The following is a 13,221-nucleotide window of genomic DNA, read 5'->3' as shown; positions in this document are numbered from 1 at the left end:
TAGCCAATGGGCACACTTGCCAACAACCTGCTTCCACCTATGGAAAGGTGAAGCTAGAATTATGCCCTTAGATGGACAGAGCATAGGCATCCCATTGAGATGGGTGCCTGCAGTTGTTTATTCCCTTAGGAGACAGGCAGGCGCCTGAACCTTTGTCTTCCCCTCCTGAAAGGAGGGTGGAAGGGGGATTTCCCAGAACATGTTAGGACAAGTTAGCTGGTATCTGGGGGCATAATTCTGAGCATGTGATGCCTTCACGACAGGCACTGGCAATGCCATCATAGCTTGATACAGAACAGCAGATTATTCGCAATATTTGTGGTCTTTGCATTTTCTTTCTCACATCATTGCTGTTGTTTTGCTGACCATCTTTGGGTTCTGGGCTGGGGCAGTGAATGGGGCTTGTTTGATTTAGTTTGTTTTCTGGTTTGGCTTTGAAGCTATCACCAGTTCAAGTATCATTCTTAGGAAGAGAGAACTGGGGGATTTGTCCTCTATGCATAGCATATTATTTCATGGATGCTCTGGCATGAGAGGCTGAAGAGTTCCTCAATCTTTTCTTAGCCTGTTAATAGTACACCATGAATGTCCTTACAGACTTGGAGATCAAAACGCAAGTCCTTCAGGCTCTAGTGAGAGGTTTCTGGGAGGATCTCAAAAAGAATCTGGCTTCTCTGGTAGATTTGTGGTTAGGGCATGCACAGTGTGGAGCTGGCAGGATGGGGAGAGAGATGATGCTGTGTGGGAGCAGTAAGATCTGAGAAGTGTGTTGGTCACATCACAAACACCAGCAAATATCCAGTGCTAGTCATCATGAAATGGAGGAGCAGTTGAGGACTGAAAGGGAAATGTGGTCAGGGATGCTTCCATAGTGCTGTCTGCACAGAGGTGGCAGAGGAATAGCTTTTGTGGTGGTTTCCCCACTGGGAATGGGCTTGGGTATGCCTCCCATGAGGGGTGTGAAGAGCTCCACCAGGAGCCTCCTTGCAGTCCCAGAGCCACCCTGGCAGCAGAGACGGGGCTGTTCTTTCCAGGGCTGAACTCATCAGACATCCACACTACAGCAGCTATGAATGTGGTTTGCAGAGCAGCAAAACCACCAATTTGCCTAGGAAACATCAAATAGGTCACTCACAGTTCCACAGCCTTGAGTTCCCTGGGACTCCTGGAGAACTGTCTCTGAGTCTCAGACGTGCAGTGGTCAACAAACCCTGTGTGGAGGGACGCTAAGGTGCTCCAAGCACTCAGGTATACATCAGATACATAATTTACAGCCTCCACTCTTAGTTAGGCTGGTAATCTCACTGCTGGGCATCTCTTTCTTTTCGCAGTGTAACTGTGGCAGTGGATGAAACAGAGTGGTGTGTTATGCAGTTCTACACATGTGACCATTTAGCATCACAACATAGATGTACAGTTGTTTTAATTTGGTATTACAAATTCCTTGTGTAAGTGAAGAGTTAAGCTCATTTCCAGTCTTCCCTCTGCTGCTGTAAACCTGGAGCAACTCTAGAGCTAATTGGGGCCAAAGCATAAGAAACTTTGCCTTTTCGAAGGACTCAGCTTCTCATGATGCTGAGGCTGAACCTCAGGAAAAGTAAACTAGAAAAATAAGACAGTATTTCTCCATGACTTTATAATGGCATCCTTTTTGGCGACTTCTGAGCTGCCTTTTAGCACCATTTCTTTATATAATTGTGTGACACCTCAGCCACATATCTTAAGGTGAAGAGTGAACCATCTCTGAGCTACCAAACACTACGAAAACCTAGCAAGGGGGAAAGCCAGATGTCTGTCTAATACAGAGAGTGCGTGTCTCACAAAACCAGACAGGGAGAGGAAATTGAGAGTGATGCGTGCCTCAGAACACTGTGTTGCTTTATGCCTGTATGGACATTTTCTGTGTTTTAGAATGTAATCAGATTAACCTTGCTGTTATTGTACATCAGGGTGCTAATGCCTGGATGTTGCTGTGGATGTGAAAATGTCAACTACAGGGAGGGAATGGGAGTGATTCTATGATTTCTGCAGTGATGAAGGTCCTCAGAGTAGCTCAGTGAGAGTGCTGGGGTGCAGCTGTTTTAGTTTTTACCCACACTTCCAAATCCATTTTTTTTAAGGTTTTTTAGGCATGAGGAATCTCCTCTAGCCATGTAATTTCAGCTACTCTCTTAACCCTGACTTCCTGAGATTTCCCCCTCCCTCCTGCCCTCCTGCTCTTCTTCCAATCTCCTGTTGCTGGTTCCCTCTCCCTGGTATTTCATCTTGACTGGCTTCCTGCTGAGTAAAATGCACATCCTCCTCTTTCTTCCCATTCCCTCCCTTCTGTCCCACTGTTGGCAATTTTCCAGTTTAGCAACCTTGACCTTATCTCCAGTTCCTTCCATTTCCTTCCCTTCAGCTAACACTGTCAGTGACCTCTGCCCATTTTACTCTCCTCTGTCCTCCAAATGCTGACCATGCATCCTGCTGGATATGTTGTAATTTCTTTCTGTGAGGACTACACTCTCCTCTTTTCTGGCCTCCTCTATGTACACCTCTGTGCAGGAAGCTCATAGGAGGCTCAGCTGAAACTTTTCTTTTGTTTAGTGAATCACACTGAAATTGGTGTAAGTGAAGGACTCATCCCTTTTTGTAAAACTCTGGCTCTTTGTGTCTGGAAAAAGCCTTTTCTAAGGGGGCAGCTGCACAAAAAGGGGTAAATGTAATGATAAATATTAAGCCCCCCTTAGCAGGGTGGGTATTTTTATGCCTTGCAAAAGCTGCAAAGAGCAGGGATGGTGGTGAGGTCATTACTTGCTCCCTCGCTTTATTCACTTGCACATTTGGCCTTTTGTGGTCGCAGTCTCACGTGGTAGGGAGGTCTCTGTGGCTTGGGGCACAGCAGGCCAGCAGCGTGGTCGCTGAGCGTGCTCACCGCTGCTGACGATTGCACTCAGCAGTTTGGACATCTGTTTCAGTTGGCTGGGGGTTTTGGCTTCCAAGCTGAGGATCAAGGATCATGCTTATTTTAGAAATTAAGTCATCTGTTACTGAGACTGTGACAGCAAGTTTTGAGTCTATCTGCTTTGTTGTATTCCTCATTCTTTAACATTATTTTTGTCTTCTTCACTCAAATTCTCTACCTGTGTTGAGGTAGAGCTCTACTGATTGCCCTTGCTGAATTTCTGCCACTAGTCTGAGAAGAAAGACAACCCTTTGAATGTTTGGGGTTTTTTTTGTGTGTGTGTGTAATACGATATATCCAGTATGCTCTGTGATTGCAAGATTGCTTTTATCTTGCCAGTATGGTGATTGATTAAGTATGATCAAGCTCTTTAGAAAACATTGCTCTTTAATCATTCTGTAATAATTTTCATGGAAATGCTTTGTAGCTCATTAGTGATTTCAGTTTTCTTGAGAAGAAGCTGTTTTTGCCTGTCATACAGGAGATCTCATAATCTACTCTAGTTTGGTCAGAAAATGGTATATAAAATGCTGTCAGCAGCAAGGTCCAGAAGAACTCCTTTTACTTTGTGAGATTACTCTCAACTCAGAAGGAATATGGTATTTCCTGTGTTACTTCTAAAGAGAGCTGTGGGGGATGGTCCATACCAAGTATGGCTCATGGCCACAAACACCTGAATATTTTGATTTCAGTTGTCATGATATTGGTCATCCATGGAAAGAAGGCAGCTTTCATACTGAAGCCAGAGGAATTATGCATATACTGGTGGTGTTGACCTCTGTGGGAGACTGATTCTGGGGGGACTCTCTTGCATTTACCAGTCCTGTGAGAAATTTGTAACCCATTTTGCAGTCTTAAGTCTTTGCTGTAGACTGGCTGGACCCAGTCTCTGGTGCTCTCTCCCCAGCTTCTGCACAGGATGGCTGAGGACATGTCCTAAGGTGGCCACCTGCTGGTTCAGAACCATGCCCAGCCTGCGAGTGTTTCTTTCTCTCTGTGCTTTGATAGTCTGTTAAATCTCCTTAGAGAATTACTGCGGAGTTAAGTCTAATTTTCCTTTTTCTGAGATGCTTGCCTCTCAGAAGTATTTATATCACCAGCAAGTTAGTTCATGAAGGTCTCTATTATGAGTAAATTGCTGTTGGTCATGACGTGGATTAAGCGCAGCTCGGTGGCCTAGGCATGGAAAACTCCAGCCATTTCATGCTGGTATATTTTCTGTAGCCTAATGAATAGGCCCATCTCTTTCTTTAATGTATGCACATGAGCAATTTTATTAGTAAAAAGGCCCCCACAACTTAAAACATTTGAAAGAATGAGAGGTGATGTAGTCAATCTACCTCGTTCTCGATCTGGTAAGCAATATGTGCTGACTATGGTAGAGGCAAGCACAAGCAAATCTACAATCTGCGATGAAATGCAATGAATATGTACAAATATACAGAATTCACAACATTCACAAATTTATACAATCAACAGAAAAAGCACAACCAAGATCCCTTTGCTTCCCCCCAAAAGGGACCTTTCCCAAAGTGCCTCTCTCTCCCAGGGGCTGCCTCCCCCCAGATCCCCCTGGCAGAAAGCAGAGTTAGCTAAAGCAGAGAAGTTGTTAACTTAGCTCGCCAAGGTCAGTGTGTTATCTTCAGCTAGAAGAGAAGAAGAAACAGCAGCCAGACACCCCAGCAAGCTGCCCCGACTGCAGAGTGCCCCACTTTGTTTTGAGTAATAGTTCTTAAACATTTCTATCTATCCAATGGAAGTGTTTAGAACAATCATTATTTTGCTTTTCTTACACCCAATAGTGACTTATTTACACTCTTTCGCTTTCTCTGCTTGAACTTTGCAAAAAAAAAAAATTAAAAAGACAATTTCAAACCATCACAGGTGATGAAGTGCCCCTGCTCTGGTCCTCATTTCTGGCATGACTAGCTTGCTGGCCTTGGCTTAGAAGGTGAAGCAATGAGATGAAGTATAAAACATGCTGTGTTTTTAAACAAGAAAAAGATGAGCATGGAGTGCCTCATGTATTGTGTGTGAAAGCATTCCTGTGATGGTGCTACATACCACTCTGCCATCCTAATTTGCTTTCAGAGGCCCTCGGTATAATCATTCTTTGTATTTCCTAAAGGATATGAAGACTGAACACAACTTTAGTCAATGGTTTCATTGTTGATTTCTCCTACTGCTACGAACCAATGCAAAAATATTAGGGACAGGCAGGGTGCATCTCACTGAATAATGTGTCTCTCATAATCCAAGTGGGATGCCTCTAAAGAAGGAGAGCTCTATGAAAGGCGCTTACAAGGCTGTTTGGACAGTAGTAATCTTTTGTAAAATGTAATTTCGGCATCTTTCCCAATGCGATCCTTCATGCAGGAGGGTTGGCCAGCATTTTGAGAACAAACCAAGCCAACGTTAGGTTTGGACATCTGCTTGTTTTAAGGTTGCTTTCACAATTTTCTCTGTAGCTGAAGATTGGTACTTGATGTCTATCTGAAAATGTTGCCAGAAAAGCAATGAAATTATGCCAACTGTTTCTTTCATTAATGCAGCTTCTTAGAAATAACTGCTTTATACTGGAAAATAACCTTGTTTGCATTGTTCCTTTGGCTAGAAGGATAAGAAACGTTTGATCTTGCCCTTGTACAAAGTTATCCTAAAAAATGCTTCTTAAATCAATTTACCTTTAAACCAGGGTGATCTGTTCTCAGAGTACATCTAAACTGAGTGATGGTAGGCTTAAATGGCATTAAATCAAGTGTCTTGTGAGGAAGGGGTTGTAGTGTCTTCTGTCTTTGCAGGTGGCTGAAGATAATTGAATTTTAGAGAAGCTAGTGCTCACATTTTCTGGATATTTTCTTCCCCTTTGTTTAAATCACCCAAAGCAAATGAAACCATATCTTCTTTCAACAGGGACCAGCTCGCATGACATCTGATCTTGCATCTTCTCCTGCAGCAGGGTATGTCCCAGTTGGTCAAAAACCAGAGGCTGTTGTGCATGCTATGAAGGTAAGGATGCTGCGGGTCCCCGCATGGCTGTGCAACGTGGTGCAGTACAGTGCAGTGTGGTGCAGCAAACACCAAAGCACAGAACTGGGTGCTTGCTCTTCTCATAGAAACACAACAAGAAATAGGAAGTCCAGAACCTGTGGCATGATGAATACTCATTGCTTCAAGTAGTTATGGAGTTAAGCAAGATAATTTTGAGTGAGAATCCTCCAACAAAAGCTGAAGGTGTCAGTTACCCTTTCTGTTCATCCGTTCTACATAAACTGGGTGTCTGGGGTGGAAGGAGGGATCAGAAAGCTCTTTTAAAAGGGGACACAAAGTCTGCAATTCCTGCATATGTTTCGTTATTGAAAATCCTGCAGCAGTCTTCAAAGGATAAAGGCTTTATCTTATGTAAATACACAGCAAACTATGTCATCATGCCTGTGTAGATACGTCAGCAATGAGGACTGAAGTCAGAACCATTGGCATAAAAACCACGGGACACTGCTAGCTCAGTTGAAGGAGACAACTTGCACTGTGATTTCACAGCAGTTCTCAAGTCCTAGTGCCCATCCATTAGCAGTAATAACCTGGTGTTACATGTTTAACTAGTTAAGCAAGTGACTTCTGAGTATCCAAAAGATACAAAAGCACAAACCCTTTCCAAAGTACCATAGGGGTGGCTGGAAAGTCTCTAACTAAATTAGGCTCTGATTGTAATATATAAATTAATCTGATCAGTTTTCAATATAAATTATAGACGATCCTTCAAGCTGAAAAACTTGGTTTTCCATCCTACTTGAGGCTTACACCCAGACTGCAGAACTCTCATTGGATCTTAAAAGAAGGATGTTCAGCACCATCAGGGATTAAAAAATGTCTTTAGTAGAGTTTTCCTAGTTCCCAAGGGAACTCTGACTGCAGAAGTGGCAGTTCACTTGCCTACATCAATTTATCCAGTGTTTTCTTGGAAAGTTTCCTTTTTGTGTGTTATGAACATTTCTGTGCTTTCAGAAAGTGGTTGTGCTCCATCCTATACTATGCTGCATTGTGCTTGTGGGTAACATTTCTCCTGTGTATATATATGTATGAACCTGCTAAACTGATGCCCTGCAGAACACTGCAAATTGCTGGGGTACCTTTGTTTTTCTGACACTTCATATTAATCCACCTTTGCTTGCATTTAAGATTATCCAAGCCCTCATGCAGTCCTGATTACCACTGTTGGCTTTTTCTTCCCAAACTGCAAGGTTCATAACCTTGCTGCTCCTCCTCTTCATTACATTTGATGTGAGGTAGTGGTGTGGGACAATATTAAGCAGAGTTTATAATGTTTTTAAGTTAGAAGATCAAATAGCTATGAATTGATTATGAAGACATTCTGAGGGGAAATTAGGTTCCTATTTGCTTTTGGGATTATGGGACTGAGTTTCTTAGTACGAGCAAGAAACAGAAATGGTTTCAAGACACAGTTTGATAAGCTTGTGGAAAGGATTGGAAAATTAATCAAGATTCTTGTAAACTGGAAATTAAATCTGGGAGATTTGGCACAATGATGCATATAAGGGAGTTGAAAGGAAGTTAGATGACTGGTTGTTTGCACATGTATCATTATTATTACTAATCCTCTACTTCAGAGCTTGTTGATTACTCGGAAGGGTTGAAAGAAATTCTTCTCTGCAATTTAATTATTTGGCTGGTGGGGTAAAAACCAGGCAAAACCCTTACAAAGTGCCATTGTTGGCGTGAGGAAGCAGGTGTCATAGCAGCCACATCTCACAGGCATAAATATTCTCACACGATGTGTCCTGCTGACACACGTAGGGTTAAAAATATTCTCACATTTGAAGCAAGGAGGAAATTGTCTTGTAGGCAAGTGTGGCAGGGAGGGATGAGAAGGTGTTTATTTTTCCATCTTGTGGCCCATTTCTAAGGATCAGCTGGAAATTGAAAAGACTGAGGAAACTGGTTACAGTTGCAATCTCTCCTCCTCCTCTTCCTTTCTTGTAGCACAGTGAAATTGTGGCCATTGGTCTCCAGCTGTCGATCTTAAACTGGGTAGAAGATAATGTTCTTTGGCTGTGGCAAGCTGTAGCATATGGAGTATCTCTTATGTGCATGCTGCAGAACTGGGCAGCTTTTCCAGTGCCAGTCCCTGCATCTAGGAAACTAAATGCAGTTACTAGCTTACATCCTCACCACCTGGGACATAGGTCATGACCTTCCCTTTAGTGGGGAGAAAAGAATAGCTTGCAAAAGAGATGTTGCACTTTTGCTATGCCATAACAGATAATAGCAAAATCCCTTTTTGGCTGTATATAGAAACCATTCTGGCTGTAGCAGGCTAGCTGCTTACCACCTTGAAAGGCAAGGTCAGTTGGAAGTTGGCTTCGCTTGTCTTGCAGGTTGCTTGAATGCAAGTCTGTCCAGAAGCTGTGTGACTGCAAGGATGCAGCTCTGTGCCCAAGCAAAGGTCACTGAGGGACTATGCACTCTGCACGATTCTGCAGGGCTTCTGGATTGCTTCCATCTGCATCCTTCTGTGTAATGTCCCCTAGGCTTTTTCCTTGGCTTTTTCTGACAGCTGAACACTTTCTGTGTGACTGAAGCATTGTCTGCCATTTATCAGAGTAAGTTCTTCCCTGAGCACATTTAGGGATTTTCTTTATTTTTGCTTCTGAAATAGTTTTGGTTTATTTGCACCTTCTAAATAAGGAAGAAGATGACAGGTTGGCACTCCTAACAGCTGTTTTTGCTAACGAGAATAAAAGGTACATATGCTACAGCTCAGTATCTCACTGAACATCAAAGCACTTTGCTTAGGAACTGAGCAAACCTGTTAAAGTCATGGGGAGCTGAGGAGGAGGCAAATGTACGAGAATGTGACTTTTAGCCTATAACCCAAATTCCCCAGCAGCAGCAGCAGCTTGGCCTCTCCCATGTGGGGAGATCCCCAAGCAGGGGATCAGTCATTCTCACTGATACTGGGTAAGAGAGGGTTTGGCCCTGCCAAAGAGTCCTAGCAGGGCATACAGACTGTTCATTTGCTGAAGCAGGATGCCATGTTCCCCAGTGCTATGTCCAGCTGCCTTATAAATCGGTAAAGTCAGTGAGGCTTGCACCCTTCAGAAAGTGTCTCTCAAAGTGCTTCGTAGCACAGAAACACTTATCCCAACTAACCCCCATTAAACCTTCAAAAGAGAACTGAATATACCCAAGGTGTTCCTCACAGTTTACGTATTGTCAGGGAGAAAGCCAGCATGCTCAGTAAGAGTGAAGTGCAGGTTATTTTCAGGTGGTGGTATCCTCAGGCAGAGAAGCAACATTACCTGGTCCAGCACCATTTCCCTGCATGTAGAATTGCCCTGTGACTGAGTGGAGCGGGTTGCCCTTGCCAGATGATGTTTAACCCAGGCAGATCACGCAGTTCCAGTGTGTCTGCAGAGGGCCCAGTGCTGTTGGTGCCAGCTTCATGAAGAGCAAAGAGGAGGGAAGATCATGAATCACTTTGAGCCTGGGGTATGCTTTGTTTTCTGTAAACTCCTGGGTGGGGATGTGGCAGAAATTAAAGGAAGATACACTGCGATTTCTTAGATTCACACTGAATCCACAGTCCATGAACTTCAGCTGAGCCACAGATAATTTCTGTGAAGGCACATCCATGGTCCCAGGCGGTGTAATCTGAGGAACATTAACCTGGTCCTTCTAAATGGCTGAGGCGGCGCCTGGCGGGATCTGAGAATGGTTGAGGCTGGGTCAGCACTAAGAGGCCTTCCTGTCTTTCTTCAGGAGGTGATTTCACTCCTCAGAGTGTATTTTTTGGACAGCATGCTTTTCCAGGATTGGTTGTTGAGTTTTACCCCTCTGAATCCCTTTTCCCCATACCCAAGCTGCTAACATGTCTTTACAAAGTGCCTATCCAGACATGGAGTGGATCTGGAAAGCAGGATGTTTTCCAGGGTAGATGAATCCTAAGTTATTCAGAAATGAAATACTACTGTAACTTCCCTCTGATGAGATTTCAGCTCCATCTCTGCCTGGTTTGCACCATTAAAAGATGTTTCCACTGAAAGAAATAGGCAGTGCCACTCTCCACACCTCCTGGTCAAGGAAATGCCCTTTTAGTTGAAGTGTAAGTTGTAGAAAACCAGTTTATTTTTGTCTGCCAAGTCTCTTGTACCTGCAAGATTGATGGCTAGTGGAAGCAGAGACTGGAGCTGATGTGATCTTTAACTCGTCTAAGCTGTGGTTGTCCTTGACACTTGTCCTGTGGACACAGACGGTGCTTAGCTGCCAGACAGGCTGTGCTGATGCTCTGCACAAGGCTGTGATCCTGCAGGCTGCTGCCTCTGCAGCTGAGCGTTGGAGGCACGCTGACTCCAGACAAGTGAGTTCGATGTGCGAGTCCAGCTGGATCAATAATTAATTCCATCCTCTTTAGCAAAAAATAGATGTTCCCTTTGTCAGCATGCACATGCTTTTTGCATCCCTCCTGCCCTTCCTCTCCTCTTAGAATGGATGTGGATAATTCTTATTTGTGCAAAGATTGGTCCTAGCTATGTTGGTTAAACTAGCTGGTGTGTTTTAGAAGTAGGTTAAGGGCCCTAAGAGAATGACCTATTTTTGTCCGTAATGCAGTTCCAGTACAGCAGGATTGCTGTGCCGAGCACACCAGATGATAATCTACCCTGGTATTCTGTTCTGTGGAGCAGCCAGTGCTGCATACCTCAGCAAAGGGTGGAATCAATCCTTGCACCACATCTAGCTCTGTATTTCCCTAGTAGGAAGTCCTTCCCAAGGTGTATTGACATGCACGATACACCTGCTGTACAACTTTATATGCATGTGGATGCATCACGGTGAGGAAGACCATGTGCTATTTGATGGCACTGGGTGATTCCAGGGACTTTGACCCTACACACTGAGCTGACCACTTTGCTCATCAGTAGCAAAGCCTTGGATGAGGTATGTAGGTCAGCACACATGCAGCAGTAAAATCTCTAGGCAGCCCTGTGCTGTGGTGTGCCCAACTCATGCATGCCCATCCAGAGGAGCTATCTGAAAGCATGCAGACAGATGTGCTGTGGTGGGGGCATTCTATGGGTTAGTGTGTTTTCAACAGGAAGCAAAGGCTGCCTTTAGTCCCAGGAAGCCTCCTCTCTGTGCTTGAGGAACCATCTAGCTGAAGCCAGGCCTTGCCTCCTCAGAGGTGCTCTGCAGGAGTGGCTGGGATGGTGTGTGCTCAGGTGGGACATGAAGGGTCCAGGGCTGCCTCCCAGCTGCAGAGGTGCAGGGCGTGGGCGGTAGATAGGAACCCATAGTAACCATACAGACATGCTGCATCTTACCAGGTGTGTGGCCTGGGGATCAGCACTTGGAGAGCATTTGAAGAGGTTAAAAATAAGGATTTTTTTCCTTTCCAAATACTGTGAACCTGAAATCTAAGAAAAAAGGTAACAGGTAGGATGTGTCCACTGTTTTTGCAGTGTCCCAAGCTAATTTCACAGTGAACTTACTTGTCTTCCCGGGGCAAATCTGCAGGTGTGGCCCAGCCACCAGGCTAAGCGGCATCCAGGAGGCCTGTGAATATGAGCACTGGTTCTGTCAGGTCTGGGCTATCAGTGTTGGAGCTGTAACCTCTGTCTCTGCAAGGAAACCTGCTTCTTCCCAGATCTGTGTGATGGTTTTAAGCACGTGCTAGAGATGCTGTCCAAGCTGCAAAGCCTCAAATCCTTCTCCCTACCCCTTTCACACTGACCCTATGTCTTTGCAGCCATGTCGCCTGGTTTTGCAATGATTTCTTCCCATTATTATTGTGGGAAAAGCCCCATAGTGATGAGCAGGAAGGAAAGGGAAGGCAATGCCTCACTCCTCCAGAGGCTCATGCTGGCAGGGTTGCTGCAAGCATGTACCTGGGCCTGCTGCCTGTAGCCAGACATGAGAGGATGAACAGCAAAATGGAGCTGCTGGTGGAGGACCTGACAGGGCTGGCACCAGCACTTTGTGGGTATGGCCCAGATTCATCAGTGTTTGTACCAGCTGAATTCACTGAACAGTCAATAAATGTCACCCTGCAGCCGTAGCTGCAGTCCTGGCATAGGTGTGCATGCCAGCAATGGGAGTGTGTGCCAACTCCAGCTGAGGGCCACTTATTGCCTTACCTTTATGGGGCATGTGCTGTGGGTGGAAACAGTGCTGACAGATTAAAGTCAAGCTCAGGGAGTCGAGGCGATTGTCTCCATCTTCAGAGGCTGTCTGTGGCACAAGGAGAGGGAGACTCAAATTCACCATGGCACTCAGTGCTTGGTGGGATGGTGCCTTCAGAAGACTGATGTCGACACACAGGTCCTGGAAGGCAATACTGTGTTTTTTTTTTTTTTTCCTCCATCCTGTTCCTATCCCTTTTGCATCTTGGCTGCATCCAGCTCAAAAAGGGAGTGGTTAAGAGCTGGGAATCAAATTGAGATCTCCAAGTCCCTGGGCTTTGTGCTAACAGGCTGTCTCTTACTCCCTGTCATTGTGGGCCTCCAAGGGGTTCACTTGAGATACTAAATGGGTTAAGAACAATTTCAGCCAAAAGGTAAGTGAAATTGGTGATGTCTGTTTAAGACCTGAAAGTTTGTGGCTGATTGGACACCATATGTTTAAGCTGCACAATAGGTAGTAATCTGCTTTTCAGTGGTACAAACCTATTTGCTTCTTTCCCTGATGGCTAAAACCCTGAGAGACCTAAAAGCCGTTAGCCTGGGCTGACCACAGTTGTCCCATGCCTTGAATTAGTAGAAGGGACTGGGAAAGCTCTGCTCCTGTGAAAGAAAGGAACAGGGAGGGCATGAGTTGCTGGGGGACTGCCTTAGGTTTCCTGCCTGGAACAGCCTTTCTCAAAGAGAGGTGTTTCCGGGTATGGGCAACTCACTGCCAGTTATCACATGGTCCCCCAGGACTGTGGTGGCAACCACATCATGCAGGCAGTAGAACAGAGACATGCCATTGCCATGGATGGGAGAGGATAGAGGCACACAGCTTACTGCTATGCTACTCTTTGCAGTGCTCTGACTCTCAGGGCTTTGTGAACCCTGACAGAGTAAATACTCACTAATGAAGCTTTTAGGGATACTTAATTATTTGAGGATCATAATGCTTTTGTAATACTGTTTTTTGTAGGTCCTCGAGGTCCATGAAAATTTGGACAGGCAAATGCAAGACAACTATGAGGAAGACCTGAGTGAAAAGGAGAAGGCAATTGTTCGTGAAATGTGCAATGTAAGAACTCCTCTTGGTAA

The 13,221-nt window shown here is 44.8% G+C and overlaps 1 protein-coding gene across 1 annotated transcript in view; it reads left to right on the top strand.

Annotated features, from left to right (window-relative positions):
• The window catches only part of CCDC85C (coiled-coil domain containing 85C), a 109,127-nt gene that overhangs the window by 93,057 nt on the left and 2,849 nt on the right, over positions 1-13,221 (top strand). The window contains exons 4-5 of the mRNA XM_054380686.1: positions 5,861-5,956; positions 13,103-13,201. Coding sequence (XP_054236661.1) covers positions 5,861-5,956; positions 13,103-13,201 — 195 coding nt within the window. The remainder of the gene's footprint in view (positions 1-5,860; positions 5,957-13,102; positions 13,202-13,221) is intronic.

Source organism: Indicator indicator, chromosome 4 (genome assembly GCF_027791375.1).
Source record: "Indicator indicator isolate 239-I01 chromosome 4, UM_Iind_1.1, whole genome shotgun sequence".
NCBI classification, from domain to species: domain Eukaryota; kingdom Metazoa; phylum Chordata; class Aves; order Piciformes; family Indicatoridae; genus Indicator; species Indicator indicator.
The sequence above is the reverse complement of the archived record's forward strand: the minus strand, read 5'-3'. Positions and strand labels throughout refer to the sequence as shown.